Source organism: Buceros rhinoceros, unplaced genomic scaffold, assembly GCF_000710305.1.
Source record: "Buceros rhinoceros silvestris isolate BGI_N320 unplaced genomic scaffold, ASM71030v1 scaffold24449, whole genome shotgun sequence".
NCBI lineage: Eukaryota > Metazoa > Chordata > Aves > Bucerotiformes > Bucerotidae > Buceros > Buceros rhinoceros.
Window position 1 is genome coordinate 27527 of NW_010433711.1, and position 9303 is coordinate 36829.

The window sequence follows — 9303 nt, forward strand, 5'->3', positions numbered from 1 at the left end:
AGTTTTTTTTGGTTATGCCCCCCTCCCTCCCCCCCCCAATCCGTGCTTCATTGAAAAAGCATGAACATGCTTCAGTGAAAAAGCACTATAAATCAGCTGGAGGCTCGAGCCCCTATAACCGTTCAAAAAAACCAAGCAGCATACCAACATCGACACGGGCGGAACAGAGTAGACGGTAACTAGCTCTGACTTTTGGATCTGCTGTCAGGCTTATAAAACAAGAGCAACCACATACTCTGTTCTACTGGGTTGTTCCCACCGATTTGATTTCACAAATTTTGATTTTGGTTCTGTTTGCTTCTTTAAGTCCCTACTGACTGCACACGAGTGACAGATGAGCCACTGAGACTGACAGAAAATCTTTCAGGCTGAGGCTTTGCCTCTTAGCCCCTGAAGACCGGCACTCGGACAGCTGCCGAAGTGACTGCTCCAGCAGTCTGCTGCATGAACAGCCAGACTCTTCATGAAGATCTCTTAAAACCCTTGCAAGTTGCAATCCAGAGTTTTACAATGAACTAAAATTAGGTTGAACAGATCAACCATTTGTGCAGCGAGTAACAGGGGTGGTATAATCTTATCAGCTGTTCCAGCTCACAGGAGATGTGTCCTGTGAGCAGTGCTGGCCAACCGCTCAGGAGAGTTCTCACCTACAAAAAGTTACCATGTTAGCTGATTTGAATAGAACAAAGCTCCTGTGTGAAGCATGACATCATCATGAAAGCTGGTGCTTTTAATTAAAAGTTGCTGAGTGTTCTGGATAAATTAAAAAAAAAAATTAAAAATTTAAATTAAGGCAACAACTTCTTAAAAGAGGACCTGGGGCTTTGGTATGTTTCTAAGAGCTACACTTTTTCCCCCCTGGTTTATTTAACCAATTCCACACTGTCACCTTAATTTCTTCTCTCAGTGTGAGACCAATCCATAATTTGTCAGTCAACTCGTATATCTGTACCAGCTTACTGAGTATTTTATATTAGAATACAAGCACATTTAGACCATTAGCATGGTCTCCAAGACAGGTGTTTGAAGCTCTAACATCAGAAATAAAGGCCGTTTCAAATCAAACACCAACCAAATACTAGCCACGTCCTAAAGTGCTCTGTGCTTAACTGCCCCATCTCTGTGAATGTGAAGGGACAAGTATTTTGTACTGCAGCACAAAGGAAAATATAAGCAATTCGCAAATCTAAAGGCCTGCCTGGGAACAGTGCAAGTGACCTCTTTTCCCTTGCAAGAAGCTGGTAATCTGTAATCAGCACCTATACTTTCTCCAGGACAAGAGAATCTAACCAGCAGTTCCCAAGCATTTTCAAATTTTTGTAGGCCAAAAATACTGCCTGAAAAGCTCTATGGAGAATGACAAGCAAACCAGTTCAGGTGACAACCCATTAAGTATGTAATGGGCAACAGTAGAGACCCAGGGAAAACACATCACGAAGCTTCCCCAGGATGTTCCACCAGCCTCCAAAATGTGTTTGTCCTAGGCAATTCCCAAGCAGTATCTTTTGTGCTGAAAATCCATTCGGATTTTTCTCCCCAGGGTCCTTAAGGACTGTGCAAAATTTAGAGGTGTGGAACTTGCTGCATGATTACTTGGTGGACACCAGTAGTGTCTCTCTCGGGAAGTATTTTCCGTTACCTTTTCCATGCCCCCCCTTCATTTTATTATGCTTAGCATACTGTTCTCTTGGATTTATTTCTGGCTGAAGAGTCTTGGATATTCACTGTAACTTCTGTTTCAAATCTCTGGTCATGCTAGTTGTCCTTAACCCCACGAAACATCATGTAGGCATCTAAGTCTTCTGTGACATCGGGGTAAGATGTGGGCACGTAACAGATCCATACAGCAGCATTTATTCATTCTCGGCTGGTTTCCTAAATATTCCTAGCATTTATTCACCCTTTTAACTCTTAACACTAGTGAGCAAATTTTCAGTCAATTGTCCATTTTAAATTTCAGATGCATTTAATTGAGAATAGGTCTGAGAGCTTGTCACTGTATGGAAGTAGGGGCAGGTTTTTTTTCCTTCCCTTACCCTACTGCCCACTCCCTAACTCACAGATTTTCTGTAATTGCAAGGTCTTCCTGTAGAGGTTTCTGGACAGTTGTTGTTGTTCCCTATTCTGAAGAGCTGAGCAGCAGCAGGGTCATGTTCACCAGCTTCCAGTCCCTTGGCTCCAAATCAGGTTTAAGCAAGAAGTTAGACATTACAGTTAATAGTTCAACTGTCGCTGACTCGTTCAGAGCTCTTGTCTGGCATGTCATGTAGTTGAGGTGATTTGTCTGTTTATCTGTTTGTTCTGAAACATTTTACTGACCCTTCAATTTGAAATGGGATTGGCAAAATATCCTTTTTTTTGAAGGACTTTAGCATGAGAATCTCTAGTTCCTCAACTGTGAGCTTCAATACAAAAAACTACCTTCATTTATCTGACTTCAGCTGAACTCCTGATCTGTCTCTGTTCTCCAGGTTTCACATTTAACCTGCTTTCTCCCTTCGGAAGCAGCTTGTTGTCTCTCTTACTGTGGAGCAGTTGTACATTTCATCTGAACCTTCATAAATAGTTCACACACTGCTTGCAACTATTTTACCCTTTTGACCACCTATTTTTTTAAGTAAGTTTTTATTGTTTTCTTGTAGTTCCCCTTTTGAAATTTGTCTCAGCCTGTAATGCTGAAACTGCTACAAACCAAAGAAAGAGCTTTGAATTTTTTTTTTAAGCAGTTCCTGTACCCTCCTTTGGACCAAATAAAGAGATGTTTCCCCTTGTGGGTTCATCTCATGACTTCGTGCTCCATGAGGCAGTCATCACACTTACCCGTTCTATGAGATGACTCAAGTATTCCATTAGGTATTTCCTGCCTTTGCAGATTGCCTGGTCTCCTGCAGCACACTCGAGTTACGGTGGCTCTCCTGTTCAGCACGGTAATTTAGAAGCTGTGCTCTTCCTCGTTTAAGCTTGACGTTCAGTCTGCAAGCATTCTGCACCACTAGTTGATACCATTAGCTCGTCTGATTTGACACTAAGCTTTCTTCAAGGTACTGAAGCATTCTACTAAGTTCTCTGCATAAACATATCCCTTGCATTATTAGTACCACTCTGACTGACTTTCTTACACAATACCTAAAACAGCCATTATCTCAATTTTTCAAAATACTGCATTTCTCAGCTGCCAGCATTTGTGTGTAAGCATATTCCTCTCTGCGTCTGGTTTTCTGTTTGTGTGCCCCTTCTAAAAGGGACCTGTTGGCGTATGTTTCATCGTTCAGAGTTCGGGGTTTGCCAACCTGTGTGTCACTCCTTTAGTTAATGATAATGGTATTTGGGAGTGACGTTATTATTAAATTGAGTTTTCATTTTTCAAGAGCTCTTGGCGCTTCAACAATTGTTCTGTATGCACCAGATTCTGAGTTGCACAGAATACTTTAGAACACAGGATCATCTACGGTATTTCACTAATCGGGTAGCTGTCTCAAGGTAGAGGAATGTCAGCTTAGTGTTCAGAGTCCTTTCCCTAGTTTTGCCATTCTGAAGAGCAGCTACTTACCTGACCAATAACATTTTGATAAGTAAAGGCAGAACTAAGTCAGTTTTTTGACAGATGGTAAAGACCAACATTGTGATTTATTTCAGTTTCTTGGGCAAAGTTAAGATCAGTCTGCATGTGAATTGTGTCAGAGTTTTAGTAAGGCTATACACAGAGCTTGGTTACCTTCCTGTTCTCATTCCCAAATCACTTAGATATTCCCCTTCAAAAATCTCTGGGGAAAGTAAAATGTGCTCTATGTGTGCGCGTATGTACTTGGGGAAAAAAGGAACAGTACAGATCTTCGGGTTTTAGGCATGTTTGTAATATAGTGAAAAACAGTTAACGAGTATAACACAAGCACAACCAATATACCACGTGTCGACTTCTAGTATCGTTACTATTTAAGAGTCATAGTGCAAAATCATCTTGCTTATACGTGAAACAAAGCTGAAAAGTAAATCTTAAAGTAAATCCAGACCATCTTTTCCAATTACAGCGCAGATTCAACTAGAAATCTGTTTATGACTCTGTATTCCTAATACTGAGATCAGTAGTGCACGGCCACTGTATTCCATCTATTTAAATTCACATTGCTGCATCCTTTTAAAAAAAAAAAGGCGAAACATTCTAAATTTCTCGTAGTTAACTGATCTGGCCACCTAACAACCTTGTCCATATTTGGCTTAAGATTTTCATATCCTTTCTGTTGTTTTAGTAGATCCTGCAGCACTCAGGAAGTTCTGTGACAGCTCTGTAAACTTCAAGTGGAGGTTTTACTGAGTGAGTGTACACCTGGTTCACAACTTCTGAACTTCCAACTGCTTCAGAACACACAGGTGTCCCACTAGAGCAATAGTTAAGTATTAGATGTTAAGACTATTAAAACACTTTCCCCTTTCCTTTGTGCTCCAATTTCAAACATTGAAGCATTTCAGTAAGCAGACTCACCCTCTAGATTTTCCACATAGGAGTTGGACATGAGTGCTGAATGTTGAGTCCATTTCTCTGTTGAACCTGATGGCTGGTATTCCAGGTCAGAGATAAAACTGTCTGTGTCAGAGAAGAAGACAGACATAACTACTGACTGGACTAAACCAAGAAGTTACAGTTCACTCAACCAGGAAGTGACTTTCAGTTTTCTTTTAATAGCGCTGACTTTAAATACCCAGTTTCATTCACAACTACCACGTATGTTGACATAAGTAACTATTTATAAATTATCAAGAGTGCCTATTAAAAACAATATCACTTATCTTGTATATTTAGATACTTTTCAGTTAGCAGCCAGAGCCACAAAGGTAATGGTTCATATTTTTGGATGTCTGCCTTGTATCACAATGAATTTTACACTACATTAATTTCATTTTAGTATTTGTGTTAGTCTGGAACATTCCTCCTGCAATTTTTCTCCATCTGCTTTACTTACTATGGTCAGATTTAAAGTGCTTCTGCTTCTTGACAGCCCCTCTGCTGAACAAGGTAGACAAGAGAGTACTAGCAAGTAAGACCTTTCTTTTCCCTGTCCTTTAAACAAAGGAAACTGTTGCTGTAGACAGCTGTTAGCTTCCCCTTTGCTTGTCAGACTATCTGTCTGTTTAGCCCACGGTACTGGACTGCAGTCAGGCCACACACAGATGCAGTGCTGCAGAACTATCTCTTTCTGGGTATAGGTGGCTCCATCAGACCAAGGCACTGTGAGAAACCACGGAGGAAGTGGGAAACTGTATTGCACTGAACTGTTTTTCCTGGAGGAAAAATGCCTGTAGAAGAGCGTATTTATTCTTTTAACCAACAAGCGTGTGTTTGTTCAGTTGTGATTAGCCACTACGTAGCGCTTACGACAGTATACTGGGTTGGGTTTGGCCTTTTTTTTTTTTCCTGCCCAAGACAGAGCTGCAAGTTTAATAAATTAAGCTTTAACACAATTAACAAAATTACTCTGAAAACTAGCTAATTTGTGCCTTCTGGATAGAGCCACATGTTTGCTTTGCCAGCATGATTCCTAAGCCTGCTTAGGGATGACTCCTGGGAGAAAGAGCGTCTATTTTTACTTCCTCCTGCAGTTCAAATTACTTCTCCGGATGACTTCTTTTGCTTAATTGTTTAAAGTGTAAAGTTACCTGTATTTAAACAGGAAGTGGAAAGCAGTATTGGGGTTTCAATGAAAATGTCCACTGCCATTCTGGAGGAAAGGAGTAGATGAAGGACAAATTCTTGTCAAATAATAGGAGATTAAGAAAAGAACATTCTTCCTGCTAACTGTGATAGAACCAGCAAGAAAGTGGCATTTAAATACAGATCTAATGAATCCAGGGAGATGGGCAGAGAACTCCTTTGGAATGAAAACAAACACTGACAAAAAGCCCCCAGAGAGAACAGTGGAGTTAATTAGCTCTTTTAAGCAGCAGTCTCTGCACCATGAAGTCTGCATGGCTTACGCAGTAAGGATTATCTGTCGGTGTAGCAGAGAAATAGGTTTCTGAGCAATTTTCCTGATTAATGTCATACACAGAGGGATTCTGAAGTTCTTACATGTCCTACCAAAGCTGCTGACGGTATTGAGGGTTTGCATTTACAAATCCCTGACAAGACATGTCATGCATAGGACACGCAACGTGTCTCCAGCCAGCCCCTCCCGCAATGAAGCATGCGCTTGCCCAGGGCACACAATGTCTGTTGTTTGTGAAACGTGGTAAATAAAGCAACAGCCTTCTGAAGTGTGTAATAGAGCATAAAGGTTTTGTTCAATGCACACTGAAGTTAGATAGAACTTGAGGCACTATTAAAAATGGCTTTCTACTTCATAATTGCATAAACTGTTCCTGAAGTGATATTAAAATGTGTTTTGTGCCCAAAGAATGTAACACTAAAATTATTAAACTGAAATAGAAATCGAGAAAACTGATAGCCTAGAGATCTATCTGTTCAACTGATCAAAACTTCACGTTTATGAACTGTCTCTTCATCTTGGTTCCTCCCTTAAGTAAAGAAAGGTTAAGAAAAACTTGAAACCCTCAATTATCTGCACCATATTTGGGCCAAAGCAGGAAGTCAACTTAAAATTAAGAGTTCTATTGTGAAAAGCTACTGGAGTTACGCATTTGGTTTTCAGGATCTCTTCCTACAGGAGGCAAGTAAACTTCATTTTTTGGGAGCATTATCCGATCAAAAGTTTAGCCTGTATATCCTTTGCTACTGCTGAACTGAAGTAGGATGTGTGGGCAATGGGACTCAAACTGATGAGGTGCTGGTTTTAAAGAACTAGATCCCCAAATGTACTCTCGAACGCGTGATTGTTTGCCGTGTTTCTAGACCAGGCAGCACCGAGTAGGGCTGTGGGAGATGCTTTGCAAACGGCAGTTTGCTCTAGTGGTACGGCAGATCGTATCAACTGCCTAGGTTTGGTGGTATTGCTGCATCCACCTGGGACTTCACGTGTGTTAAGGGGACGGGTGAGGGAGCCGCTCTATCTGCGGAGGCAGCGAGCATCAGTAAACCTCAAAGAACGTTATGGGTGGACTGCAGCACATGCTGCCTCGGCTCTGGGCCGTCTTCTGTCAGCTCCGCTAGAACTCCATCCATCAGCTGCATTTCTGGGAAGAATCCCCGCAGCTACGTCACAGTGGTTAGTGCAGTATATTTAGCCTGGTTTGGACTGCACATGACCAGCAAGTAGTACAGTGTCAACTTTCCCTAAAAAATAAAAGCTGCCAGGCTATAATTAACCCTCAGTCGTCTCTGCTGTGGAGCAGCCAGCTGATGCCGTTGGTTTGCAACCAAACCCCGTCATGCGGCAGGCCGTGTTTGCAATGGCAAACTACCAAGGACATGGTGGGCTGCCTTGCAAGTTACCGTTTCAAGCCATAGACAGGCTTACTTTAGTAATTTCAGGTTCAATTCCAACTTTACTAAATAGTACCTTTTTTTGGTTAAAATAAGGCTGTATGAAATGTCAGCAATTGGATTTCCTGCGCACACTGTGTTTATAGTTCTACGGACGGTCTGAATGAGCCTGCAAGTCGCAGCACAAGCTCTGCAGTTACTTGGTACAGTAACAAATGTCTCTGTTCATGTCACCATTGTGATGTTACACTTTGCATCTCGTGAAACCAGCTCATTTAAGACTTACGTTCAGCCCTTTCTCTTGAACAAGCAGATAGAGGAATTACAGAGTAAGGATTAAGTGCGAACCTTGGAGCTAGAGGACACATGCTACCCCATGGAAAGCGGCGTGAAGTGCCTAGGCGTGTTTGTGTCAGTGTCACAAGGCCATGCCTAACTCCGTCCCGTTCTGTTGCTACTGCAAGCCTCTGCACCGTGACGTAGACACGCCACCTGCATTCATAGAGCGCGTTTCCAACCTCTTCCAATTCTGAAATGGGGATCTTTTGCAGTGGTGGCACTAACTGAGCTTACTTTGAATGGGTTACAAGGTGTTCTGTGGCTCTCGGAGGTGAAGGGGAAGTTTCATACATTAGCTAGCCAGAGATAGCTAGGGTCCACCTGAAGTTCTTTACAGAGCAGCAGTCTATACCACCTGGTCTTCTCAACAGCTGCCTTGCTGGCATCAGGCGCCAGATTTTATGAACATGGTGAATGAATCCTTGAGAAGATATGGTCATAACATCCTTCAGCTGCCAGCAGCCCCCGATGGATAATATTCTCTTCTCCTGTCCTCACCATTCCAGCCTCTTCCTTTTCATCTGCTGCTCCATCTGCATCTTTCTCAATTATTTCCTTCGTAATTCTTACCCATTTCTAAAAGTAGACTCCCAGGCTCTTCCAATACATCCCACATTCTGCCTTATCACCTTACTGAACCTCAACATCTCGCTGCAGGGAGCCCATAAGCTTACGAGAAGAATTAGAGTTGTAAATGGCTTTTTATGGCTATCTCCATACTGCCTGACATTATGTATTTACTATACAGAATACTAAGGCCCTGACTGAAGTTTTAAATATACAGACAACGTGCAGTCATTCTCCAATACTTCCTCATTGGTTGATTCTCCAGAAGTTAAGCTTAATGGTAAAAAGGCACCTGTAAAGATGTATAAATTTTCTATCCGTGATCAGAATGATCTCTGAGTTTCCCAGCAAGAGAAGTTATCAACTAGGGAGTTACCACAGAACTATTAAAATGAATGAATGCAAATGGCTCAGAATTCTCCATGGAATGTGTCTGACAAAGCAGACTTACTGCTTTATGTACACAGACTGGGTAAAGGATTTCTAGTTATGATTTATAGTAAATCCACACACCGGACTTTCTAATCTCCAGCTTTATGTAATGGAGATGCAATGAGTAACAAAATGTATGAGGATTAGCTAAAGGTCAGCCCAATTGCCAAATAGAGCCTAACATAACACCTGAAAAATGGTTAAATACATTGTACCTGTTAGAACACTCATCGCTGTATAAAGCCATGAAATCCAAGGTAAACTCACTCCTAAACTGCAAACCACAAGAGATTAAATTTTAGATCGACAGTCTTAGAATATATTTAAATCTAGAACATGACGGGGGACAGGTAAGCCACCACACTGGGAGCACTTTTTAAAAACGGGGGCAAAAAAAAGAAAAAATTAACAAGGCCTCACCATGTAACTAGACTAGATTTTTTTTTTTTTCAAGTGGGGAAGAAATGGGACCTTTAGTAGATAAGTAGACAGCAGCACAGGAGGGATGACAGAAACTATCCACTGTCTGTTTCCTGTCACTTCAGCTGCCTCGTTTACCCCTCTTTGCAGCCTTAAATATTGCACTGTCT

At 41.6% G+C, this 9303-nt stretch overlaps 1 protein-coding gene across 1 annotated transcript in view; it reads right to left on the minus strand.

The window, feature by feature from the left end:
* LOC104500551 (nuclear factor of activated T-cells, cytoplasmic 3-like) overlaps positions 1-9303 on the minus strand; it is a gene marked incomplete at its 5' end in the record, with an annotated part of 52272 nt that overhangs the window by 5771 nt on the left and 37198 nt on the right. The window contains 2 exon segments of the mRNA XM_010144213.1: positions 4481-4514; positions 4516-4582. Coding sequence (XP_010142515.1) covers positions 4484-4514; positions 4516-4582 — 98 coding nt within the window.